Raw genomic sequence first — 27,775 nt, forward strand, 5'->3', positions numbered from 1 at the left:
ACCAGACAAGGCACGACTGCACCCACTTTGGGGCACAGCATGGGTGTCCCAGGCCGACCCAGGGTGGGGTGGGGGGGCTGCAGGCAGCAGGGCCTAAGGAGGGAGGTGTGGAGGGAGGAGGCCCACTGCCATTCTTGGTATGGTTCTCTCTCCAGGAGCAGAGTTGTATCTGGCCTCACTCTGGGCAGCTTATAAGGCCTGGTGTGAGTTTTGTTGATGCAAGTGCAGCATAAAAGGAACAAATCCGCCAGCACCAGGGCTGTTGCCACTGGAGTCCTTTTGCATACATTTCTCAAATGATAATTCACTCTACCCAGCCCCCTTCCCCACCCCCCTAGGCCGATTTATTGAAAAAACCACCTTATATGGTAATATTGTTAACACACCGTCAGCTGGCCTTTTTAGGGACTCTGTTTAAAGAAGATCCGCCTCTGGGGTTTTATATTGCTCTGGTATTTATGCCAAAGACACACCAGCTCTCCGTCACTGGGAGAAGGACCTCTCGTATACTCGGTGAGTACTGCACACACAGCTTCTGCCACCCCTTCCTTTCTGAGGCTGCCTGGCCTCCTGGGTGCGGGAGGTGCCTCCAGATTGGCCTGGCTTCCGTGACGCTGGCCCAGCTCACATGTCAAGGCGCTCGGTGGGCAGTGGGGCGTCCGGGCATGCTGCTGCCTTCCAGGAAAAGGCATCTCTGGGCACGGGGCATGCTGGACAGCCCTGCAACTGGATGGCGGGTGGGATAAAACACCTGTGGTCTCTACTCGCCCTGCTCACCTGGGCCACTGCAGATCTATAACCTCATGTCCTCTGTCATGGCTCAGAATGTCTGAGAGGCTGTTTTAGGGAAGCGGATGTTTTGCAGGAAAACAGCTTCTTCTCGGGGTATTTGAATCAAAGCCAACAATGGTCCCAGGATCCATGCGATGTCTGTGTTGGGAATGGAAGTGTGTTTTCTTCAGTCCCCTTGTGGGTCTCACTCTCCTCTGATTCATGCTTGGCTGAGATGAATTGAGAATTTTCTCAGTCCTTGAAGGCTCCAGGGTCATTGGGGGATGTGGAAACTCAGGGTTGGGGCACGGGCAAGTGTCCTGTGGCATCATGCAGGTTTAGGGCTGGCGGGAACATGACAGTCATCTAATTCATTCTGAAGACACTGAGGCCTAGAGAAGTTAAGTGACCTGCCCGAAAGGCTCACACCCAGCTGTGAAACCACCTACCAATGCCTTCATCCTCCCCTCCGATCCCCTGCAACACATGCACGCACAAATAATTAAGAGGGAAATGAGACCAAGGGGCTGTTTCCACTTTTGTGATCAGAGTTGTGAACATCTGTTTGTGGCTGAGGCAGCTTGGTGCAGTGGTGGAGCCCTTGGAGGCAGACTGCCCAGCTGCCAGAGTTACTTGGTGACCCCAATGTTCTCACCTGTAAAATGGGAGTGCTAATACCTACCTGGTATTATGGGAGTAATAATACCTACCTGGCAGTGTTGTTGTGGGGATTAAATGAGATAATACATTTATAGGGTGCTCAGCTCAACACTGTTAGGGCCTGGCCCTGAGTGCTTTAAGTATCACCTGCAGGGCTTGTTAAAACACAGATTGTCCTCCACCCCACCCCAGATTCTGATTCGGTAGGCTGGGGTGGGGTCTGATAATCTGCATTCCTAATAAGCTCCCAAGTGATGCTGAAGCTGCAGTTCTGGAACCACACTTTGCACAGGGAGGCACTGAGGGCTTGCTTTTTACTATTCGAACAAGTTTAGACTTTGAGGTTAGCCTTTGAGCGGAAAAGAAACTGAGCTTCCTCTGGTGGAGATGGATAGGTACTTGGAGAAAATGCAATGAGCAATGTGATACTACATGCCAGGTGTGGGATACCAAATGGGCAGTATGACATCATGACTTTGAGGCTAGAGTTCTTTTCTCCTTCCCTTTGTTCATTGCACCAACATTTATTGAGTACTTTTTATGTGTCAGGCTCCTGCTCCTTAGGGACCGTGTAGAGGCTTCTGCAATCACTAGGAGAGATGAGCAAACAAACAGATAAAGCCCGGGAGGGGCCGTCACCCAGTCCTGGAGTTATCTGGGAAGGCTTCCTGGAGGAAGGGTACCTGAGCTGGGTACTGATGTAGGATTAGTCCCCAAATCAGGGAAGCATGGTCTTTGGACTGTTTAAGTGGCTCAACTCCACTGAATTAGATTTCAAGACAGGAAGCAGGGACAGTTTAAACAGAGGGGCAGGCAGCGCTGGATTACTAAGGCTTCATACACTAAAGGGTTAGGCAATGGGGGACCACAGAAGCGTGACGGCAAGAGATCTGCCCTTTGAAGGGACTGCTCTGTCAGCGGTGAAGAGAGTGGACTGGAACAGGGCGAGAGCGCTACCGGAGTGTGCAGAGGCCCTGAGCTGGAGCGCCGCTGTGGCGCGGAATCAGAAATACAAGACCCCAGGATTGGTTGGAAGGGCAGTGGGAGGAGTCGGGTCTTGGGCGTGGCCTCCAAAGTGGGCGGTGCTCTTCTCTCTCGGGCGGTTCCAAGTAGAGGATGGTGATGAAGGCCGCAGTCCCGGAGGTGGAGTCGAGGTGCTAGGGGTCTGGGGTATAGATGCCCTGCAGGCAGTCTTTTAGAGCCCGGGAGAGGGGTCTGGACTGAGCGGATCCGGCAGAGCAAGAGAGAGAGAGGCTCAGGTAAAAGAACAGGCCCAAACGGCAGATTCCTGAGGATAAGAAATATTACTAACCAGAAGTCATTTTTAATTTAGTTAAGTATACCAACGAAGTCAAGATAACAAAGTTGATTAGAGGTGCTGCTGCTGGAATTTTCCACCGCAGGAGTGTTTTTTGTTAAATTATTTCTCTCTGCCAGGCTAATTGTATGGATATGTGTGTCTGCAGATTATTATAGGCAGCTGCTTAATGTCGTTTGAAGCCCTCACTGCAAAATATTTCTCCAACTATTGTTTGAGGTCCCACCATCTGAGAGGCCTTCCTTTTAGGACTTACATTTTGTACTGAAATGAAAATGCCTTTGGAAAGTGGTGTAAGTTCAGTCTTCCCTTTAGTAATCATTGATTTGTGAAGTGGATGGTTCAACTCCTTCCAATATGACAGACTTCATTATGGGAGCAAGTTCTGATAGAGAAGAGTAAGAGAGGTCATAAGAACTATGATTTTTGCAGCCCTTTGCAACAGGGTTTGGCGAACTTTTTCTGAGGAAGGCCAGATAGTAAATATTTTATGCTTTGCAAGTCTAAAGGTTTCTGTGGCGACTATTCAAGGCTGCCATCATAGGGATAGCAGCCATAGACAGTATGTAAATGAACAGGTGTGGCTGTGTTCCAATAAAAGTTTATTGATAGGCTCTGAAATTCAAATTTCATATAATTTTCTCAAGTCATAGAGTATTATTCTTTGGCGTTTTTTGCAACCACTGAAAAATGTCAAAATCATTCTTAGCTGGTGGGGCCCACGAAAACAGGCATTAGTTTGCAGATCCTGATTTACAATTATAAAGCACTTTCGTTTCCACTATTTGTTTTTTTTTTAATGTTTTTTTTTTTTTTTGAGAGAGAGAGAGAGACAGAGCATGAGCGGGGGAGGGGCAGAGAGAGAGGGAGACACAGAATCTGAAGCAGGGTCCAGGTTCCAAGCTGTTGGCACAGAGCCGGACATGGGGCTCAAACTCATGAACCATGAGCTCATGACCTGAGCCAAAGTCAGATGCTCAACCGACTGAGCCATCCAGGTGCCCCACATTTCCATTATTTCATTTGCTTCACAATCCCAGGAGACAGATGCTACCCTTTCCAGGAAACTGAAGGCCAGAGGGGGATTCAGGGGAAGGGGCCATGGGAAGGGGATACCCTGAGGGAGGAGAAGGGGAAAGAAAGGGAAGCTGGAAAGAACTCTGAAGCCAAATATTGTCTCCTTCAGAGTGACAGGTTGGGGGGCTAACATCTCTGCCCTCATGTTTGCCTGAGGGTGGCCAGGGAGATGAGTGAATGAACACATTTTTTGGCACCCATTATGTCTTTGGGTTTTGACCACCCTGAGGGGTGGGGTGGAGCTGGGTTTCTAACTCTGAAATCCTCAGTGAAGACCAGATGTGCCGAAAGAGCCAGAATAATTCTGTTGGCTTTCTGTGAGCACAGAATGATTGTGACCCTGGGAAACCACAGTGACTTTGGCTTTGGTTCAGCTGACACACTCAAGCCTAGTCACAGATTACCAGCAAGCAGCTGAGAAAGGTCTAGAATTTCTCTTGGCAAAGACATTCCAGGAGAGCCTGGCTTCATGGTGAAACCTTTCTTCCCAGGCAGTGTGGGACCCCGTGGAGGCCCCACTCCAGGCCAGCAGCCCTACCCCTGTCTTTACCTCTGTCACTTCTCATTTGGTTCTGACTTCAAAAAAGCAGATTTAAATCCAGCTAAAGTGCTGCACAATGGCATTGTTGACAGCTTTAAGTTGCTTTGTGGCTTGTCTCAGCTGCTGCTCAGCTTGGGAAACAAAGTCCAATCCTCTCTTTCCGTGTGTGGGGAACTCAGCGGGAGACAAAAGGGTCCATTGAAAAGCCAGACAGGCTTGAACTACAAATCACACCAGAGAGGGATGCTGAGGGGACCCCAGAGGGAGATAGTCACAGAGATGCAGCTTTTCCTCTCGGCCACCTTCTAGCTTTTGAGGTGGTTTTCCCTTCCTGGTGGACCACCTGCTAGAACAGGGCAGCACAACTGGTAGCCGACCAGCTTGTGAAGAGAAAACTGTCTCCCTGTGATTCAAATCAGGCCCGTGTGAGCAAGCTGTCAGGAGACTGGACTGTGGGGACCCAGGGATCCCAGGGGCAGGGCAGATCAGATCTGGAAAGGGGCCACTCAGGTGGTGGTGGGGGTCACCCACTGTTTATTGAGCACCTACTGTTTGCTAAGCACTGAGTTAGTTTTGAGGGCTGTAAACATAAACCCAGACTTAGTCCTGGCATAGGAGGGGTGCAGAGGCTCAGAAAGAGAAGTGAACACAGATCCTTTTGTTTCGGCCTTTTGCTGCCAACGGCTCTAGAGAGATGGAGAGACAGAGGCAAAAACACCAAACATGGAGAAGTTAGGACAGTTTCACTAAGGAAGGTGTAAGCTTCCGGCTTTGGAACCTGTTCTGAGTTGATGCCAGCCCTGCCTCTTCTTGACTGAGAACTTGGGCCAAGTTCTTTCCCTTCTCTGAGACTTGGTTTCCAAATCTGTAAAATAGAAATAAAAACATTTTCCCTTGGGGCTTTTATGAGGATTAAATAGATAATCTATGTGAAGAGCCCCACATTTTTTAAAATTAAAAATACATTTTTACCAAAAATGGAAACATGGACAATACTGGTATGTTTCACCTAGCAATGCAGCTCACCCCTTTTCTGTTGCATTAACTATTCTGCTCTCCCCATTATACAAAGGTTTCAGGCAGTTAGTTTACAAGCCAATTTATTATTCGACAACTTCCTTTGATATTACGTGGCTTCTAATTTTGGTTATTTTAAGCGGTGATAAACTAGCCCGTAGCCAAATCTTTGCATTCACCCATGAGTGTTTCCCAAGCATAAAATCCTGGAAGTGCCTTTGTGGAGTCAAAAGTTACATTTTTAAGACCAGGGACAAGGATTTTCGAATTCCCCTTCTGAAATGCAGTGCAATTTGGCACACCTCCGCTGTGAATGCAAACCCACCTCCCCACACCTTTGCCAGATGCGGGGAGGGGGCGGGGGGCAAGCATCGGACCTGGTGTTCCAGCTAGAGGTGGTGTTAGCTTTTAGCCTGGCCCCAGAGTACTGCTCCCTCTTCCCAAGACCCCATGTCTCGCTTACAGATGCTAAACAAGAGCTATCACAGTTTGCTTATTTCTTTTTTTTTTTTGGGACAGAGAGAGACAGAGCATGAACGGGGGAGGGGCAGAGAGAGAGGGAGACACAGAATCGGAAACAGGCTCCAGGCTCCGAGCCATCAGCTCAGAGCCTGACGCGGGCTCGAACTCACGGACCGCGAGATCGTGACCTGGCTGAAGCCGGACGCTTAACCGACTGCGCCACCCAGGCGCCCCAACAGTTTGCTTATTTCGACCCACGTGCAAAACCTCGTATTTACCCTGTTAGGTTTAATATTATTTGACTTGGCTCATTTTCTCTGTTTTTTCAGATCATCTTGGGTTTTGATTGTTCCATCCAACACATTTAATATTATACTCTCTTCCAGCTCTGGAAGTTTGATCGGCACGTACCCCATATTTTCATCCAACGCATTTATAAAAATGTGTGACAGAGGACTGAGAGTGGAGCCTGGAGGAATGTTGCTGCCTCCAGGTTGATGTTGACTCATTAATTAACACCTTTCAGTGACAGTAATTCAGGCAGCTGTAAATATGCCTAACTCATTTATTGTTCAGCCCACATGGCTTTATCAATAGGGATATCACAGGAGACCTCGTCAGATGCCATGATCAAGTTAAGGTCCAAGGTCTCCCACCTTCTTCTGCATTCCCAGCCCACAGCAGTCCCGGGGAAAAAGGGGAGGCTGTCACTCTGTCAACATTTGTTCTTGGTAAACCCTTAGTAATTATAAGAAATCACTGCTTCTTTAATAATGCTTTCTTCTTTAACAGTGCCTTCTGGAAACCTGCCTACCTTGCATATCAAGATTAACTGATGTTTGAGAAGTCTGCTTTCTTTCCCTTTCTGAACATTAGAACAAACTTTGCCCATCTTCAGTTTTCTGACATCCCTTCATTTCCCACTCTTCTAACATGGTAGGAAGTTAGGATCTTCTCTGCAGTCCAGAAACTGCTCAGACCAGAAACTATTGTTTTAAGCAGCTAGGGGAGGGTGCTGTCCTTCAATCTCCATCTCATCTCACACCTTGAGTTCCTCTTACCAGTGTTTGGTCTATCTTTGTTACTCTGAAAATCCTTCTCCTTGACTCCCATTGATTAATTCACTCCTTCATTTTGATGACAAACATTTAAAAGCACACTCTGTGCCAGATATTGTGTTGGGCACACTGAAGAATCGTGGGGGGAACAGGACAGACCCAGCTCCTGCCTTTGCAGAGCTATGAACGAGCCGGGATATGCAGAGTTGATCATTGCTCATGCAAGTTCAAGGTGCTGTGGGGCCAAGAAGAGGGGATACTGACAGACTGGTGGGCCAGAGAGGCCTCATGAAAATGCAGTGTCCATGCAGAGGCCTGGCAGGTGATAGGAGTTAGACTAGCAAACAGGTGAGGGGAGGGTGCTCCAGACCCTGCGTCTCAAGGTCCGGCAGGGAGAGAAGATGACACAGTTCAGAGAATGGAAAGAAAGTCCATATAGGCAGAGTGAGAAGGCCAAGAGGGGGCAAGAGGGAAGGTGAGCCTGGAGACACAGGCCCGGCCAGACCCTGGGGAGCTCTGTGGCCTGAGTTAGAGGGCTGGGACTTGATCCATAGCCATGGGGAACCCCAGGGGGAACAGGGACAGAGGCAGAGCTGGATTCCAGGAAGTCACAGCAGCTTCTTCCCTGGTGTCCACTCTGCTTTGAATGTAACAGGGAAGAACTTCCTTTTAGCCTTAAAGCATGTTACTAACCTTCTGCTCAGCCTCGACTTTGCCTTTCTGACCTCATATTCACAAGCCTGTGTCTCTGTCTCCTTCTTGCTTTGTCCACCTTTGATGTGAGGTCACGGAAGAGCCAGGGTCACAGATTTCCATAGCATTTATCTCCTTTCCCGGCCTGTGGTCAAATGTTCTGAATGAAGCTTCCAGGGACCTTCCTCCTCAGCAGCCACCTGTTTTTCCTGGACTGCTGAGAGTTAACCTCCCTGAGCCCAGGGCCTTTCTGTCTTCCACCTGTCCCCCTGGGGGACCCCCAGGCCAGGGGGCAGTCTGCACACCCTCCCATGAGCTTCTGTTGTTTCTTCTTTGTCACCGAGCGCCAACGAGTCGTCAGCTGTTGTATTTTAGCCTCCCTGAAAGAAAGAAAACCTGCAACAGATGTGGGAAAAATGAACTCCCTCACCACTTTGCAGCCATCCCAATGCAGCGATGAGCATCAGCGGACGGACTGCTGCTTTCTCCACCCAAAGAGCCAGGGACTGGGCTTCCTGTCCAGAATCCTCTCTCCTCTCAGGCTGCCCTTCCTCCCCGAGCCGCTTCTAATGTCCACATCCTATAAAGATATCCATCCTATTAGATTAGTCCCATTGAACACCAGTCATATTAGATTATTGACTTCATTCTGCCTTAATTACCTGTCTAAAGACACTATTGCCAAATAAGGTCCTGCTCTGACACGCTGGGGGTGAAGACTTCAACATATGACTTGGGGCGGTGGGGACACAATCCAGCCCGGGACAGCAGGCTCCAGGGAAGAAGTCCAACTGCCAGGGAGTGGGAGTTCAGGCCCATGTCTGCTCTTCGTGGAACTGGGCCCTGGTTGGAGGTGGAGTCAAGCTTCAGAACCAAGAAGCCTGTCTCCAGCATGATTTTGACAAGGCGCTGACTAGTTCTCTCCTCCCCCTGCCCCGAAGGTGCTCCAGCCCCCGGTTCACTCGGCCACACTCACCATGTGTGAAGAGGAGACCACTGCGCTCGTGTGTGACAATGGCTCTGGCCTGTGCAAGGCTGGCTTTGCTGGAGATGATGCCCCCCGGGCTGTCTTCCCCTCCATCGTGGGCCGCCCTCGCCACCAGGTATGTGCTCATCTGGACCCAAGGCTTTGAGCCTCTAGGAGGAAGCGCTGCGTGGTGGAGACTACCTGACGTGTGTGTGTGCGTGCGTGTGTGTATGTGTGTGTGTGAGCTTTGTGAGTGCATGTGTTGGGGGTGGGGGGGGGACTCGCTTCCAGTTAACTAACAGAGCAAGACCCTTCAAATAGAAATATCCAGGACTAAACCCAACATAGCCCAGGCATGCAGGGATGGTATTATGTTTGGCTTAAGTCTTTGGAAGAAACTTGTAAAAAATACCTGCAAGTAAATAAGAACTTTGCCTTTAAGAAATGTACACTCTGTGAACTAACTTGAGATCACAGGCTACAACAGAGGCAAAATATTTCACCAGGAGGAGCACAAAGGAGGGAGAGATTAAATATGAGTGGAGGGACCAGGGAAGAGAGGCTTTGCAGAAAAGGGAAAACTGAGGATACGGAGGATCTCCTCATATGCAGAGAAGAGCAGGAGCCAAGATGTGGGGACGTCAAAATGTAAGCAGAGGGTATCTGAGGAGAGCAAGTGTGAGCCCTGTGTGCGTGAAGTGAGGGAAGAAGCACATGGAAGGCCCTGCTCTCTCGGAAAATGACGTTGTCTTAGGAGAGAGAAAAGAGATGAGCCCACAGGAAACCCTCCCCCTTCTCTCCACGCCACCTCCACATTCATCAGTACCTGCCTCACCCATGTCTCATTCTGTCCTGTCTCCAGGAAGAAAGATATCTTTCCCATCTGTATCCTTCTTCACAGCCCCTCCAGTGCCTAGATCCCCCTAAGTGGAGCCCTCAGCCAATCTGCTTCTTCCTTGTCTTTTGCATTACAGGGTGTAATGGTGGGAATGGGCCAGAAAGACAGCTACGTCGGGGACGAGGCTCAGAGCAAGCGAGGGATCCTAACTCTCAAGTACCCCATTGAACACGGCATCATCACCAACTGGGATGACATGGAGAAGGTATTGGTGGACTCCCCCCTTTTGGTATAATAATGCACCGTCATGACCCTCGTCTCCCACAGGCCTCTGTCCTGTCAAGTGCCTCTAAGATGTGTCTCATATCCTTCCTTCCTTCTTCGTCCATCCCCCTGGTCACTCCCCGTGGGGCTGCCAATGGCTCTCGTTGGACGGCTGCAATGGCTTCCTGATTTCTTTGTCTCCAGCCTCACCATCCAGTGAATTCCCTGCACTGCTGCAAAGCCAGTCTTCCTAAAAACAGATCAGATCGTGTCCCTCATCTTCTCGAGAAGCTTCAGTAGCTCCTCATTAACTGACAGTAGCTTCCTAACTCCCTGTCTGGGGTCTGAGGACCTGTCCTACCTAATGCCCAGCTTCATCCTTTCAAACAGCTTTCGCTCTAGCAGGTGCTCAATGCTGCTGCTGCCTCTACGGGGGCAAATGGCTTCTCTCCCTTTCATTTTTTCCTGTCATGACCTCAGGGAGCTGCATTAATGCCATGTCGTTATGATGATTCTCTAATGAAAGTTCTAAGTAGGACTCTCTAGGGGTTTCTAGAAACGTGTGTGTGTGTGTACGTGTGTGCGCAAGAAAATGCAGGGGTAAGGGGGGGATTTTTAAATGGTAGTTTGTGATCAACAAAATCACGTGTGGGAAATGCTAATAGAGCCTTCCTAATATTCTTTTGATATGTTCTGCTGACATTTGTCTGAGAATCCTTGTTTTTGCAAGGAGTGCCTTTTGAAGTGCCATAGAATGCTTATCGAACAGACTGCGACCAGAGAGGAGGATGTTGCTGTGAAATCTGTAATACACTCTACTCTTGTCTAAATCCCAGATTCAGTTATTTGGGGTGTGAAGCTTTTACGCTGTGCAGTGGCTAACAGCACAGACCCTGGAGTCCGTGGCAGGGAGGTCTGGCAGTGGGTTCTTCCTTTTGAGCCTCAGTTTCTCCATTTGTGTAGATAAAAATACTTACTTCATTAGGGTTGCTTTGGAGACTGAATTAGGTACTCAGTATGATCTCAAGGCATGGAACACTGTACTCAGTAAATGGCATCTATTACTCATAGTATCTAACAGAATCCAATTCAAAAACATAATAGACAAAATATTTTGGTATAAAAATATTTTAGCAGTAATTATTTTAGTAGTAATAATGTGTGACCTCTTTAAAGAAATTCCTGAACATATATTATACACCTCAAAGAAAAATAGAATAGGGGAAAGCTGTCAAATCTTCCCAAATTCATTTATAGGCTCATTGCCTTTCTAATAAAAAACTCACAATTTTTAAAATTGTATATATATATATTTTTTAATTTTTTTTAACATTTATTTATTTTTGAGACAGAGAGAGACAGAGCATGAACGGGGGAGGGTCAGAGAGAGGGAGACACAGAATCCGAAACAGGCTCCAGGCTCTGAGCTGTCGGCACAGAGCCCGACGCGGGGCTCAAACTCACGGACCGCGAGGTCATGACCTGAGCTGAAGGTGGCCGCTTAACCGACTGAGCCACCCCGGCGCCCCTAAAATTGTATATATTTAAGGTGTACAAGCTGATGGCTTGATACACATTTATATATGTAAGAGCCACCACATTCCAACTAATCAATGTACCTATCACCTCACATCGTGACTTTTTTTTCCTCGTACTGAGAACACTTAGGATTTACACTCTTAGCAAATTTCATATACACAGGACAGTAGTGTTACCTATAGTCACCATGCTATACATTAAATCTCCAGAATTTGTTCATCCTGCATGAAGGCTTTGTACCCCTTGACCAGCATCTCCCTGTCTCCCCACCCCCAGCTCTTGGTAACTACCATCCTACTTTCTGCTGCCATGAGTTTGAGTAAAAAAAAAAAAAAAAAAAAATCACAATTTTTAATTCTGCAGGGTAATCATAAATAACGTACGTTTGGAGAAATAAATAAGGCAAAATTTGTGAGAACACAATGAGTAAGGAAAACTATGAGAAGCTTGCCATGTTCACATATTAAAATATAATATAGCATACAAATTAAAATAGTTTGGTACTAGCACAAAGGTAAAGAGGAAATACATGATAAATGAAACTTTGAACACCAAAGGGAGAACAGGGTTGGTCAACAAATTATTCCAGAACAACTGATGAGTTATTTGGGGGATGGGAAGTCTTTATGGCCTCTACCATACACCATTTCACCAAACACATATAAACTGAATATAAAAGTTAAATATAAAAATTCAAATGGTAAAGAAATACAGCATAGTAAGCATGAGCATTTATCAAATTTCTGGTGAAAGAAGTCATAGAGGGAAAAAATGACAAATGTGATTTTCAAAAAATCATGGCTTCTAGTATGTGAAAAACATAACCAAATGTAAAAGGCAAACAATAAGTTGCAAAAAAATTCACAAGAGCAATGAAGATTAATATAAACAGCCAATGTAAATTGATGACTAAAAATACAAAGTCTCCACTGGGCAAATAAATAAAGGACATGAACAGATAATCCACCAAACAGAAATTATAAAAAGTTGCAAATCTGAAAACACTTAAACTCATTTGAAACAAATGTAAATTGTCAAAGTAAAACAATGAGGTATTATATTTCCCTACCAAATTATTTCCTATATTAAGAGTGAGAACCCTGGATGCAGGTAGGGGAAAAATGGGCTTTCTTATTCTGGAGGAAAGAGTGATTTAGCCTCTTTGTTGGTAAAAAGAAATGAAAAGGTCTTCTGGGGTGCCAGAGTGGCTCAGTTGGTTAAGCATCTGACTCTTGATTTCGGCTCAGTCATGGTCTTATGGATCGTGAGTTCGAGTCCCGTGTTGGGCTCTGTGCTGCAGAGTCTGCTAGGATTTTCTCTCTCTCTCTCTCTCTCTCTCTCTCTCTCTCTCTTTACCTCTCTCTCTCTCTGCCCTTCCCCCATCTCTTTCATAAATACATTTTTTAAAAAGGTCTTCCAATCACCATGCTAATAGCCTAGTAATTCCACTTTTAAAATTCTTTTCTTTTGAAATGCCCTGAATAGAAAAAGGAAAATACAATATGTGCAAGATAGCTATGATAGGATTATTTATAAACAAAAATCAAAGATACCATGAACAGTAATACAATTAAATATACGATAGCATATGATGAAATGTTGTATAAGCATTAAAAATAAATGTTCAATTAATTAAAAAGAAATATTTACTATGAAAAAAGAAATTATTTATGTTACACTCACCAAACAGTGGCAGGAAACAAGATTGAATGTAAAAACATAAAAATAGTGTAACAATAAATAAATACAAGTACATGAAATAAATAAGTCGTGATAGTAATAAATTTGAAAATGCTCAAAGGTGAAAGATTAGTAAGAAGAAAAAGCCAAAGTGTTAACTATTATTAGATGATGGAAATGTGGGAGACTTTTACTCCTCTTAGAAATAGTTCTATAATTTTAAAATTATCAACATCTCTAAGTTTTAAAGTACTTTGTAAAAGCTCTAAAAAGTTAAGTGAAAATGAAGTGCAGGTAGTTGGCCTCAACAGTCATGATTCGGATTCCTGGACCCGGGGCGAACCTGCACCAACAGCAGTCACCCCAGCTCGTTCTGTGATAAAGCGTCTGGGGCCCAAATTTGAAGAAATACTGACATCACTCAATTAAGACTCATTGCCATTCGTATCTCTGTTGTGAAACTTACATAGACAGGGCCTTGGCTTCTGCCATGTCCTCTGCCTCAGATGCCCTTCTCAGCCTCTGGAGACCTTCCTTTGCCTGCAGGGCCAACTCAAATCCCCCAGATAATGAACTGCCTCCTCTTTTACTCAAAATGTGGATATATCTTTCTATTTTGTCTTCTTGGGTGTTTTACTCCTCTCTGGGCCTTGAAACCAAGATCAAGGGACCATGTCTGATTTCATATCTGTCCTCACTACAGTTAGCACCAACCTAGCACAAAGCCGGGAGTCCACAAATATATGGGTGCAATGGAAGCAAATGACCCTATGCCCCGCCTCTGAGGAAATCAGAGCCCTATGTCCCTGCCACTCTGCTGAATCCCTCTGAGATGTAGAGTCCTATTTGGTTGTCTTGGATCATTGGACACGGTGAGAAGAAATAGCTTCCTCTAAAGCAGTGATTCTCCACAGGAGCAATTTTGCCTCCTGGGAGACGTTTGGCAATGATTGGAAACATTTTTGCTTGTCATAGCTGGAGAGGTGCTACTGGCATCTAGTGGGTGGAGGCCAGGAATGCCGAACATCCTGTGATGCATAGGTCAGCCTCTCACATCGTGGAATTACCCAACCTGAAATGTCAAAGTGCTGAGGTTGGGAAACCCTGCTCTAAAGCACCAGCCTGGCCAGTAATAGACAGTGACAGTTCAAGCATATCTGTCAGGTTCCCATAGAGAGGTGTGAGCAGGGGGAGGGAACCAGGAAGAGATGTTGAGGCACCCAAGTACTAGGAACAGAGGAAAGCTCTTACACCCGAAGCCTGAAAGGTGGGTTAGGGGCAGGGTCACTAGAGCTGGAAGAGGAGCCACCCAATAGGAGCCGGGCTCACAGTGAGCCACACCATTGCTTGGAGAAACACCCTGACCTCTCTCCCTCTTCCCACTCTCCAGCCTCTTGCTGATGTCTTCCATCCGCCAAGCATAGCCAGAAGCCAGGAAGCAAGGAATACTGAGAGATGCAATGGGTCTTCTTCTTCTACAGAAGAAGAGTAAAGAGGAGGGAATTTCCTATGGAAATAATCAAGACGCTAAGTATATTGGCCCCAGATCTGAGTCCTGTCTAGGGCCCTGTTGAAAAGGAATGTAAACGCCAAAGGTTAAGCAGAAATTCCCAGGACTGACAGTCTTCTCTTCAGACCCATCCCATGCTGTGGACATTGTGTCATGCTCCCCCAGCATGTACATGCCAGTGGAATTTTATAGGAGACTCCTCACCTCGTTTGACTTTTGTCTCAACCAGATCTGGCACCACTCCTTCTACAATGAGCTGCGGGTAGCACCTGAGGAACACCCCACCCTGCTCACAGAGGCCCCCCTAAATCCCAAGGCCAACAGGGAGAAGATGACCCAGGTAAGAGGCCAAGAAGTCTTAAGCATGACACAAGAAAGCAGCATGGATCCCTTCTCCCTTTCACACATCAGTGCAGCAAAAATTTTTGAGGACATGCTATGTGTATAGTCTATGTCAGGCCCTATGGGAGGTGGGGTGGTGTAAATAGGCACAGCCCTTGCCCTAAATAAGGTTACAAACCATCCCATGAGCCAAGAGGTGCTGTGATTTCTGCCAGATCATCCTTCATTCTTCATTGTCCTTTCAGATCATGTTTGAGACCTTCAATGTCCCTGCCATGTATGTCGCCATTCAAGCTGTGCTCTCTCTCTATGCTTCTGGCCGCACAACAGGTGAGCAGCCTGTAATCTGATCCCTTCCTGACTTGATGTGGGGGGGCAGGTGCTGTAGAGAAAGCTGGGCTCCTGCAGAAATTCCTGCTCAGAAGAATCAAAGGGACAGTCAAAGTCCAGGGAAAACCCTGCTTAGGGATAACAGAAGGGAAGCCCATGTGGAATGCATTCAGGTCTACCCAGTAGAGCTGACAAGAATTTATATGAATGAAGCATGACAAGTACATCCAGCAAGGGCTGTTTCCCTCACAACAGTCAGTCCCTGAGCTTACATACACTTTCTAGCAGTATTGGAATGTTTCTGCTCATGCGCCTGTAATGGTGGACATGTATGTGCCCTTGGTATAGAAGGGTGCTCAGGGAAACAGAAGGAACTTCAAGATAGAGCAATTTGTAATGGAGACTCGATAGCTTCCATGAACATTGTTCAACATTCATTCATTCAAGTATTCATTGATTCAATGAAAGATTGATTGATTGATTGATTCATGCATTCATTCATTCTTCAGACATTTCCCATTACTCCCTACCAGATGCCAAAGACTGCACCAGGCCATGGGCATACAGTGACAAATGAGACAGCCCTGCCATCCCAGAGCTAATGGTCTAGTGGGGGAGAGGCAAAATGAAAAGATTGTTTCACTGCTGATGACAAGGACAGTGATGGGGAATGTATGATGGTTCTATAATTCACTTATTTGTTTTACCATTTCTCTACTGCTGGACTTTTAGGTTGTCTCCAGTTTTTATTTTTTATTATAAAATATGCTGTGATCAGCATCCTTGTACAAGTGTAAACTACCCGTCTCTGGATGTTTATTTTGTATCGAGCCCTTACTGAGCCATCTTATTAGCTCTAGCCATGTCTCAGTTGACTCTCTTGGGTCTTCTAGGTGTACAGCCTCATCATCTGTAAATAATGACAATTCTGTTTCTTTTTGATAATACCTCTTATTTCTATTTTCTGTCATATTGCATTGGCTAGAACATCCTCGACTGTATTAAATAATAATGATACAATAATAATGTTAGTGTTTCTCCATAGATTATGATATGGATTGAGATTTATTACCGTGTTGAAAAGCTCATTTCCCTCCATGGTTTAATAAGTTTCATCAGTCAAGAATGTTATTTTTTTTTAATTGGATGGTTTTTATGGTCCCTTCCAGATCTAACATTCTCCATGCCTGTGCATATGTGTTAGTTTAATGCCAGCAGGATGTGCAAATTATCCAGTCTCCTTAAAGAATGTGCAATTGAGATGCACACTGACAAGTATGCATTACCATGAAAGTGTTTTAAGGAATACAAGAAGGGAAGATGTTTTACTTGCCTTCCAGAAAGCTACCTTCTCATTTTGGAGAATGAATTGATGTACACAAAAAATATTATTATTGATCCTTATGGTGGGTGAATTTTCTTAGCTGCTTAAGAAAAGTATGGTAATTGAGGATCATTTGGCAACTGGTCCCAGAAAGATGAAAGACAAGAAGTTTTCATGGGTCCTATCCCTCTGTCCATAGGCATCGTGCTGGATTCGGGGGATGGCGTCACCCACAATGTCCCCATCTATGAGGGCTACGCATTGCCCCATGCCATCATGCGTCTTGACCTGGCTGGCCGTGACCTCACTGACTACCTCATGAAGATTCTCACAGAAAGAGGCTATTCCTTTGTGACCACAGGTATCCAGCCCCTTCCCTGATTCTCACTTGAGCTCAGAATGAAATCTGATCTAGGACCAGGTGTTCTTTGATGAGAAGTCTGTGGCCCCCTGCCCTCAAACTCTCCTGGGATAGATGAGGAGGCCCCTAGGCTGGGGCTGGGCCTCTGGACAGGACCAGGTAGTCAAGGCGGCCTTATTTATGGAGGAAGATTCCCAACCAAGATGCCCTTGGGAGGGCGATAAACCCTCCTAAGTGCCCTTTCAGAGCATTCCCTGCTTCCCCAGGGACGTGCTACCTCTGTCCACATCCACACCAGGATCAGAGATGGTTTTTACAGTGCTAAATGGTAGCAAAAATCTGATGATGCATTTTGTTTCTTAGGGGCATTTGTGGTTTGTCTGAGGAACATGGAATAAATAAGGTCTGAATTTCTAAGGGGAAGTTGTCATGCCTCAGTGTCCACCCTGGACAAGAGGAGATCTTAGGCAGGGCCCTTCCTAGATTCTGTAAGATCACAGCAGATTCTCCTACATCTAGCCGGAAATGTGTCCTGTAAGGCCCTCGGGAAGGCCTGTAGCTTTGTCAGGGCAGAGTAAAGATGGCAAGGAGAAAAGCCCATGCGAAGTTTTGCCTGGGAATCAAGATTTTGAACTTGCACTTTAGGAAGAGGAATGAAAAATTAACATTTATCCTAAGAATGAATTCAGAGTAGAGGAGGAGGTTTTCACGGAGATCAAAATAGGACAAACTAACAGAACAGAGTATCTGCTTTCTGTCATTTCTCCTCTTACTAGCTGAGCGAGAAATTGTGCGAGACATCAAGGAGAAGTTGTGCTATGTCGCCCTGGACTTTGAGAACGAGATGGCCACAGCAGCCTCCTCTTCCTCCCTGGAGAAGAGCTATGAGCTGCCAGATGGGCAGGTCATTACCATTGGCAATGAGCGCTTCCGCTGCCCTGAGACCCTCTTCCAGCCTTCTTTCATAGGTGAGGTGTTGCCCACTGTCCCTGCTAATCGAGAGTGGGGATGGGGGGGGTGAGGTAGAGGGGTGGGGGGACGGAGGGAGAAACACCAGGAGCCATGCACACTTTGTTTATGGTTTATACATAGCCCACATTTTTCCAAGAAGAACCAAAAACACATCAACAATACAACTAGATAAAATCTAATTTTTTAAATGTTTATTTCTTTTTGAGAGAGAGAGACAGACAGAGTGCAAGTGGAGGAGGGGCAGAGAGAGAGGGAGACACAGAATCTGAAGCAGGCTCCAGGCCCTGAGCTGTCAGCACAGAGCTCGATGCAGGGTTCAAACTCATGAATCAGGAGATCATGAACTGAGCCGAAGTCGGACGCTCAACTGACTGAGCCACTCAGGTGCCCCGATAAAATCTGATTTTAAATAAAAGTATAGGAAAATCAAAATAAAGGAAAAGCAGAATAGGGAATATAACATAAAACTAAGAATAAGGTTAATACACAAAACACTTCTTGGATGGCCCAACACTTAGGTCACTGGGACCAAAACCCACAGTGGTAAACAGAATGGGTCTGGGGGCAGACCTGGTCTCAAGTCCTGATTCTGCCCCTTCAGACCCTGTCACCTTGGATGCGTTACCTTCTTTAAACCTCAGTTTCCTCATCTATAAAGTATAAATAATGATAGTACCTACTAGATAGGGTTACAACAAGGATTAAATAAGAGAATATTTAATACAAGGACAACTACTTTTTTCGAGGAGCGTATAAGAAGAGATGGGCCTGTGAGCAAATGCTGATAGATGGTGTAGTGTTACATACCAACTGCACAAAGTGATAGAAGCCTAGGAAATCAGTGAAGGCTTCTTGGAGAAGGTGAACATTTGAACAGAATCTTGAAGAATGAGTATCATTTGATGGTATCTGGGGACGGAAGGAGTGCAGGATGGGAATGGCCTGCAAGGAGGATGGAAGGCTACCTATAAAGACATGGAGGTGTGAAAGGTCATGTTGTTATTTGGGACATGATGGGAGAAGTAGGTGTGTGTGTGTGTGTGTGTGTGTGTGTGTGTGTGTTTGCACACAGGGGAAACTGGAAGGAGTTGCCAGACCCCACAAAGAGCATGGTGTTTAATCATACTAGCAATGAAGATCCCTGCAAGTTTTTAGCTGGCAATGTAGTAGGGTCAGGTTTGTATTTTAGGAAGATTCCTCTAACCTCAGTGTGAAATTCTGTCACATGGAAAAACTACTAGAGGTGGGGGAGACTAGGTAGGTGGGCACGAGCTGGTTGGGCATGCAGGCCTTTCACTGTGGAAAGTCTTGGTGCCAGGCTAAGGTAGCTAGATGTAACCTGTAGGTTAGGGGGCTGTCAAAGACGATATGACGGGTATATCCATGCAGTGGAATACTGTTTAGCACTAAAAGAGAATAAAGAACTGACACAGGCTGTAACATGGATGAACCTTGAAAACATTATGTGAAATGTTAACATTAACATAACATTAAGTGAAAGGCGCCAGACACAAAAGGCTACGTATTACGATTCCATTTATGTGAAATGCCCAAAGCAGGCAAATCTATAGAGACAGAAAGTAAATTCGTGGTTATCTAGGGCTGGGCAAGGGGTGACGGGGGAGATGGCAGTGTCTGCTAATGGGGACAGTGTTTCTTTTTGGGGTGTTAAAAATGTTCTGAAATTAGGTTTTGGAAATTAGAGTTTGCACAATCTGTGAGTATACTAAAAGCTACTGAACTCTAAAGGGGTGAAAACTATGATATATGAATTCTAGCTCAATAAGGCTTGAAAAAAGACGACACAGTGGAATGTTCCCTTAGAACTATATCTTGTGTGGGGCTCCTGGGTGGCTCGGTTGGTTAGGCATCTGACTCTTGATTTCAGCTCAGGTCATGTTCTCACACTGTGTGAGTTCAAGCTCCACATCAGGCTCTGTGCTGTCAGAAGCGCAGAAGCCTGTGCTTCAGATTCTCTCTCTCTGCCCCTCCTCCTCTAGCATTCTTTCTCTCTCAAGATAAATAAACTTAAAAAAAAAGAAAAAGAAATGTATCTTGGGTGATAAATGTGACAGGTCAGTCAGAACAGGAAGAACCGAAGGCCAGTTAGAGGTCTAATCCTGGGAGGCGATTAAGGGTGTGTACTAAGGTCTGCACCTTAGTACTGTTGGCTGCACCAACAGAAGGGTCACTTGAGGAGCTGGAAGTGTGGGTATTTATGACGTGATGGATGTTGACAAGATACTATGACCTGTACTAGGCATGGAGTCTGCCGGGATTCATGAAACCACCTACAATTCCATCATGAAATGTGACATCGATATCCGCAAGGACTTATATGCCAACAATGTCCTCTCCGGGGGCACTACCATGTACCCTGGCATTGCTGACCGGATGCAGAAGGAGATCACAGCCCTGGCCCCCAGCACCATGAAGATCAAGGTGGGTCCTGTCCCAGTTCCCTCCACCCTTTGGGAAAATACAAAGGTCCCAAAGACCTGCCTACTTGGGAGATGCTCCAAGTCTGTCTGCCCCGCCCATAGCTTGGTGGTCTCCTGGGCTCAGCATCGTCCTGGTCTAGGGCAGATTTCATCTCAGGGGATTATGCTCCTTGGGCACTGGTGAGCTGGAGACATGTTTAGCATGGGATCTCAAATGTAATCACATGATGTCACATGAGAAGGGGGTGAAAGAGCTTGGGATGACGAGAATATTGAGGGAGTTGAGGATGCAATCAGGAGGAGGGAAATAGAGGGAAAGAAAAGAAGGAAGCAATACTATAGCATCTTTAGACTTTAAAAGGGCTGTGTTGCCCCAGAGGAGGGTCAAAGTTTCGGAGAGAAAGTGTGGCGTGGGTCAGGCTGCTGGTTCACTCACAGACACATCACTTGATTCCTGGGCAGCCTTTGATCTGTTGTCTCCTCTTGGTTCCGGTCCTCCCCATGTGGCTGCTCACCAGGGCGGCTCACCTCACAGGCCTCATCAGAACAGGGGCCCACCTGTCTTCTGCTTCTCCCCAGCCTCTGGTCCCCAAGCAGCCATACAGAGCTTTTGGGGCTTCGAGGAGATTTGCTGCCAGCAGGTTTAGAAAAAGAGTTGGGAATTGAATACAGGTAATGAATAGATTAAAAGTTACAAAGTCTCACAGTCAAGTTGGTCTCTGGGAGTAGGCCTGATCTGAGGAAATGTGTTCTAAGAACCTTTTTCACAAAGGAGGGCTGCCCTAGGCCTTCCCCCTTTCTAGCATATGGTGCTCAGCACAGGGAAGCAGAGTAGGTGACCGGGAGCCGCTGGAGCCACCGTACTTACTAAGGCCTGCCATACCGGGGGCATTGTGCCAGGGCCGGGGCAGGGGCTTTTTACCAGGACCATGTGTCAGGATCCCACACCTCGCCTCGCCCCCAGATTCTGGCTCAACAGATTTGGGGTGTCCCATCACCTACATCGATAAACGAACACCAGCGTTTTGATGCATATCCCAATTTGTGAGCCACTGCCCTGAGTGATTCGTAGACATGATCACGGAGGGTGACTTAAATAAGACAAGAGGAGGGGAAAGGGCACTTGAAGCAGGAAAAATACAGAGCACAAAGGTTCCCCATGGTGTGTGTATGCAGGTGTGTGTATGCAAACACCCCCAGCCAAACTGGACAGCAGGATTTGTACAGAAGAATTGGGGAGATGAGACAGGCTGCAAGGATGTGGAAGAAGAGATGTGAGACCAAGGACACCAGCCCAGGACAGCCCAGTGTTTTCTCACAACCAGAGTGGCACAGCAATAAAGTGGCCATGCTGTCCTTGAGGTGTCAGTCCAAAGAGTGACCAAGTGACCTTTGTCACTGAATAATAAGATAACTTCTAAAGACTCTTCTTCCTCTCCAATTCCATGATCTCTGCAATTTAGGAAATATGTAGAGAGAGCCTAAGTAGACAAAAAAAAAAAAAATCCAGTGTCTGGTTTCTTCTAGCACTGAATTCTTAGACCCTTTAATAGCAGTCTTTCTGGATCTGCCTTTAGGTGGAGTTCAAAATTGTTTGACAGGACAACCAATTTCTAAAGGCTAAGCTCAGGACTTGCAGGGGCAAGGATGAACCGTGTGTGTATGAACTTGAGAACTTGTCAGATATAAGTGGCTGTTGACAGATGAAGCTCGAGACAGGGTGTGAGTGGACCGGCTGGCTCGGGATTGGAAGACTCAGACTGGCTGAGCTGCCCTTGCATCCGAACTCCAGGCAGGAACAGAGCAGCACTTTCCCTGCAGGTGTTTGCACGGGTCATCTATGGCTGAGGCACAAGCAACTGCGAAATCCCAGGGACATAACACTAAGTGTTTGTTGCTTGTGCATCTGCAGGTCAGCTGGGAGTCGGCCAATCTAAGTCAGGCCCGGCTAGGCAGCCCTGCAGGTCTAGCCAGCTCAGGTCAGGTCCATATCTCATTGTGGGGCCCAGGCTGAAGGGCCAGCAGCTTCTTCTTGCAAGCCCTTCCCCTGAAGGTGGCAGAGGCACAAGAGAGCCTGCCCGGCTGCATGCCTGAAGCGCATTTCAAGCTCCCGTTTGTATCACGTCTGCGTAAGTCCCATTGGTCAAAGCAAATACAAGGCCCAGACCAAAGCCACAGGGTGAAGCAACGCATCCTTCCCATGGGGGCGGGGTGGGGGGGGGAGAGGGAGGGACAAAGATTTGAGCAACAATCTAATCTACCACAAGGTTTACCCTGTTTGTTTCTGACCGTGCGGCTGTCCTTACCTGGGGCAGCCCGCTCTGTAATGAGAGGATTCCCAGACCACCTCGCTCTTCCCTTGGGGACTGACGGTGATTCACCACATTTATTCTTCGCAGATTATTGCTCCCCCAGAGCGGAAGTACTCAGTCTGGATTGGAGGCTCCATCCTGGCTTCTCTCTCCACCTTTCAGCAGATGTGGATCAGCAAGCCTGAGTATGATGAGGCAGGGCCCTCCATTGTCCACAGGAAGTGCTTCTAAAGTCAGAACAGATTCTCTGGGGATCCCCTTGAGACTGCTCTGTTACTAATCATGAAACATTAAAACCTGCAAGCCTTACTTCTCTGCGTGGGGCTTTTTCTCTCCTCCCCCCTGGGCTTTTAGGTGGTGCTAAGGACTTTTCACACCTTATTTTTAATCCACACAATGATCCTGTGAGATACACATATCCCCATATTATGGATGAGGAAATTGAGGCTCAGAGAAGTTAAGGACTTGCTGAAGACCACAGAACCAAGATTAAAATCCAAGTGTGTCTAACTCTAAAGCTAGTACTCTCACTCTACTGCCTTGTTTCCTTTGCCTTCAACATGAGTAAGAATGAGGGCTAGATGACTCTTGGGGGGGGGGCGTGTTAAGAAACAAAAGCTTTCAGAGATGTACATCCTTTTACTCAAGGGCAAGACACAGAGAACATGAACACAAAGAGAAACACAAGGATTATAGGGTGTGGCATATGAATGGTTCAAACACAATGTTTGAACTTGTGTGGAGGAAGGTCATAGTGGCTTAAGGTCTCTATGAAGTCCTTTGTTATTGAACATTAGGCTGTATCTTGCCCTGAAGCTAACTAAGAAAGGAGCAACATTCTTAGGAAGAATATGTTTTTCTTTCTTTTTCTCCTTTCCTCCTTCCTCTTCTTCTCCCCTTCCCCCTTCTTGCTCTTCCCCTCCCCTTTTTCTTCTCCTTCTCTTCCTTCTGCTCCTCCTCCTCCTTCTTCTCTCTCTCTCTCTCATTCTCTTTCTCTTTTGTTACTTGCTCCCCACTCTCTGCCCTTGGTCGATTCTGTTTAATTTCACAAGTATTGACTGAATTTTCAGCATCTGCTATTACTGGGTAAGCCCACATGGAATTTACGTATCCAGCAAAGATGATTCCTGCCCATCAAAGTCTCACTGCATAAAGTGGGAGAAGACATATGCAAGACAATGATTTGAGGTGAAACGGAAGCACCCACAGAGTACTACGAGAAAGTAAGAGATAATAATGATAGCTAACATTGGTTGTGTGCTTACAATACACGAGGCCCTAGGTTAAGGGCTTTACGATGATTTCCTCATTTGCTCTTCACCATAACACTACTAGCCGGTACCAGTATCATTCCCATTTTACAGCTAGTTTACAAACTAACTCACCCGCCTAGCTAGTTAATAGCAGAACTAGATCCCCACTTTTGCCTGGCGCACCCTTCACCCTCTCTGCCTACCCAAGTCCCATCCTTGCCGCCCCTGAGCAGATCCCACTTGGCTGGGAGCCTTCCCAGACACACCTACTTGGAGACAGTGGACCCCGGTGGAGGTGCACAGACCTCAATGGCAGGCACTCTTCCTCCCCCATCCCCACACTTGTCCTCTGGGGTGGAGAAGCATGTTCTGCAAAAATCCTTAGTGGACTCATGTTTTAGGACAGGTTTCCCAGAAGCAGACCCTGAAGTAAGGCTACACAGGCAAGCGATTTATTAAGGAAGCGCTCACAGGGGAAACCAGTGAGCAGAATCAGAGAAGCAGAACAAAAATGGAGAGGAAGAGCAGCAGGGGAGCTCTCAAAGTCCCCCAGAGGGTGGCCTCACCCTGATTCCCAGGCAGCTGGGTGTAAAAGCCTGACAGGATATAAGTGGGCTTTCACACTAGCCTATCAGTGATGAGTGAAGATGCACTCTGGGGGGGAGGTGGGGGGGGGAGGAGGGGAGGTAAAGTCCCAGGCTTTCCACCTGTGCTGGGAAAGGGCTTCAGTAGTATGAGGGCAGTATTGCAAAGAAAAGCTGCCAGAACTGGCTGTTGGGAGAGAGAGCCAGGGGAGGAGGCCAGAGGGCAGCCACACACACACACACACACACACACACAGGATCTGAGGAAATGTGGAGCACTGACCATCCCTGCTGCAGAGGGGTGCATCAGAATCTCCACGTGGGGAAAGACAGGGAAGCTGACTGGTTGTTCCCCACCCAGTCTTGCCCCACTTCAAGAAGTGCTGTCCTAGAAGTCTTCAGTGGAAGTCAACTATGGGTTGATAGTGAGGGGGACATGGGTGGGTTACAATGGCTTGAGGAGAGACGAAATACATCAGGAAATCAACTCAAGATAAATATAGCAATAATGTCCCAGGCACAGAAGGCCAAGCTGAAGGCAGCCACCACTTATCATGTAATGTGTACTGGGTGGTAACTGTGTGGCGGGAGGTAAGTGCTGCTTGTGGATTATCTTTCTTAACCCTCACCCCTGGCTATCTAACTGCTCCCTAAATGCCTCCTAACCGCTCCCTAAATGCCTCCCTTTATGATTAGGTATATCAGTCAGAGTGCATTCAAGGGAGCAGAGCCACCATGCACATTATGGGAAGAAGGGGTTTATTATAGGAATGAGACTTTACCTGAAGGTGGGAATAGCTGGGGAAGTGAAGTTCTGGAAACAACTGTAGGATGATCAGGAAGGAGACACTAGGGCTTTGAGGACAAGCTGGGATCTCTCTGTGAACTCATCTGTCTGTCACAGTATCTGAAAGACATCTCCCCAGACGATGGCTAAGGCTCTGCCTTCTGAATCTTACACCTGGGCCTCTTTTGGCCGACTCTAACTCAAAGCCCTGTCAGGAGAGGATTCTAGAAGCATACTTCCCGGCTTAACCAAACTGACTTAGCATCATCTAGCACATTAGAAAATCTTCGATGTAGATGAGACTATAACTGACCAGACATCCAAGCAGCAAAAGAAAGTCAGGGTCACATTGGCATATGTTTACCTTCTTATTTTTTGTGGCTATGTTGTAGCATTTTTGTAATATGGGTCTGTATCTATTTGTCACAATAGCACTTACAACATTTGAAAACAGTAAATCCTTCAGAGCTGTACTCTAAGGACTAGAAAGAGTGCCTGATAACATAGTAGATGCTCGGCAAAAATTGGGTGAAGAAATGGATGCTGAATGACAAGAGTCCGTGTAGTGTAATCAACCCTTATTCATACATCCCAGCAGATATCTGACAAACTCTAGGAGCGTAAAGCGGCCTCATTCCTGTAGACAAGTAGGATGTAATTCTGTTCACCGAGACACTGCTGCTTTTTGTGTTCTGGCCATCACCTGAGGGGGGATGAAAACACCCTGTTTGCTCCTTCCAGGAGGGACCGATCCCTACCTTTTTGGGTGTCTTCCTTGCTCATGATGATCCCTTTAATTGCCTTCCTTCTTTATGCACGGGGTGGGGCAAAATACTCATGTTCATTCCATGAGACCTTCATTTGGGGCACAGCTGGGCCAATTAGATTCTCTCTCTTGGGAATTTGGAATTAGGACCAAGAAAGATATGAATCCATGATATAACATAATAATGAACACTACAAAATAAAAGGGAATAGAGGGGTCATCACTGATATTGGGACAACTGACAGGCAATTTAGGCCATTTTAGTTTTTTACTTATAGTGAACACCAAGGAAATTTGAAAGCTTTTTAAAAGCAAGGAACAGAATGAGAGAAAATATTCATAAAGGACTTTATATCCAGAATGAACAAAGAACAGTAAGTAAAAGACAGATAGCCAATAGAAAAGTGGGCACGGGAGTTGACTAGGTCCTCCAAAACAGAAGTTACCGATATAGCCAATAAACATAGGAAAGAGTGTTTCACTTCGTAAATCATCAGGAGAATGCAGATGAAAACTATATACAGCATATTGGACAAAATGAAAAAGCTGACAATACCAACTGTTGTTAAGAATATAGGATGACCAAAAAAAAAAAAAAAAAAAAAAAGAAAAAGAATATAGGATGACCACAGTGCTCACCCATGATGGTGCGAGTCGATTGGGACAAACACTATAAAAACTACCTACTATTTGGGAATATTTACTAATGCTGAACATACAAATAACCTATCACATAGCAATTCCACTCACAGGTATTACCCAAGAAGACTGCATGCTTAACTTCACCAAAAGACATATTCAAGAATATTCATAGCAACCCTATTCATAATAGCCCAAATCTAGAAACTCATAAATGTCCATCGATAGTAGAATGGAGAAAATACATAGTGGTATAGTGACATATTGGAATACTGCACAGAAATGAGAATGAACTACAGCTACATATATAGCATGGATAAATCTCATAGATATTAGGTTGAATAAAAGAAATACTATATGATTCCATTTATCTAAAAAGCAGGCAAAACTATTGTCTGCTCTTAGAAGTCAGGCTATGGATTATTTGGGGTGGGTAGTAACTGGCAGGGCAAATGGATTCAGGAGCTACTAACAATGCTCTATTTCTTTATCTGAATCCAAGGAACATTTTAGGTTTGTGAGAAATTCATTAAACTGTACACTTATGATGCACGCGCTTTTCTTTACTACTTATTACACTTTACTATAAAGTCTAAAAAAATAATAACTTTTAGGAACAGGTTAGTTGCCTGTCTGCACCTAAAGTGGCCGACAACATCATCATTTAACTTTCCCGATATCCCAGATGGCAGTGAGGGCAGGGAAACCTTGGGGGCTCAGAGAGCCTCTCAAACTTGTTTGGATGAATATTTTCCAAGTCTGAGTTCACATAGCTAAAGAAATGCAAGCAATAATTTGACACGGAGGTGACTGTGAGAGTAGGAGCAGAGGATGGGACTGACTTTAGCTGTTCCCATATCTATCAGTGCTCCATCCAGGTCATCCTAAATAAATTTATAATCTATATTTAAAAATAATGTGCTTAATAAATGAACATCACTTCAATCATCTCATATAAACATCAGTATAAGAAAAGGTCCCGTGCTTGTTATGCAAGACAGGTGTCCCAGCCACGAACCCTTCCCCAACCCCTCGCAATCTGATCCCCATTTCCTAAAACCTCCCCCCTCTAAGGTGTTGCCTGAAGGCCGTTTTAACTGTTGGGACTCCTGGTTTGACTCTTGTGGTTTCAACGATGGAAAGTGGAAATACCCTCTGACAGCATTTCATAACTCGTTAGTTCTGAGATCGTTATGACAACGGGGTGGTGGTGGCAGGACAAAGCCAGTCAAGGCCTCACCGGGTGGCAGCAGCTCAGAACTGTCCCTG

The 27,775-nt window shown here is 46.1% G+C and overlaps 1 protein-coding gene across 2 annotated transcripts; it reads left to right on the forward strand.

Annotated features, from left to right (window-relative positions):
* The first annotated feature begins 422 nt into the window (after positions 1-422).
* On the forward strand, positions 423-22,786 carry ACTG2 (actin gamma 2, smooth muscle). 2 transcript variants are annotated; one of them, XM_049651722.1, is made up of 9 exons: positions 423-513; positions 8,539-8,700; positions 9,539-9,667; positions 14,625-14,735; positions 14,983-15,067; positions 16,591-16,752; positions 17,529-17,720; positions 19,985-20,166; positions 22,565-22,786. In XM_049651722.1, the coding sequence occupies exons 2-9, from the start codon at positions 8,575-8,577 to the stop codon at positions 22,706-22,708; spliced, it is 1,131 nt and encodes a 376-aa protein (XP_049507679.1). In that variant the 5' UTR covers positions 423-513; positions 8,539-8,574; the 3' UTR covers positions 22,709-22,786. The 2 variants fall into 2 exon arrangements, with proteins under 2 accessions (XP_049507679.1, XP_049507680.1); XM_049651723.1 differs by lacking the exon at positions 423-513 and adding an exon at positions 2,501-2,690.
* Positions 22,787-27,775: the final 4,989 nt, after the last annotated feature.

This window comes from Panthera uncia, assembly GCF_023721935.1.
Source record: "Panthera uncia isolate 11264 chromosome A3 unlocalized genomic scaffold, Puncia_PCG_1.0 HiC_scaffold_11, whole genome shotgun sequence".
In the NCBI taxonomy this organism is placed as follows: Eukaryota; Metazoa; Chordata; class Mammalia; order Carnivora; family Felidae; genus Panthera; species Panthera uncia.

Excerpts from the sequence above, each read along its gene's own strand:
- ACTG2 (XM_049651722.1), top strand. The coding sequence starts at position 8,575 with ATGTGTGAAGAGGAGACCACTGCGCTCGTGTGTGACAATGGCTCTGGC. Across the intron at positions 8,701-9,538 it reads TGGGCCGCCCTCGCCACCAG|GGTGTAATGGTGGGAATGGG; the intron begins GTATGTGCTCAT and ends TTTGCATTACAG. Across the intron at positions 14,736-14,982 it reads ACAGGGAGAAGATGACCCAG|ATCATGTTTGAGACCTTCAA; the intron begins GTAAGAGGCCAA and ends TTGTCCTTTCAG.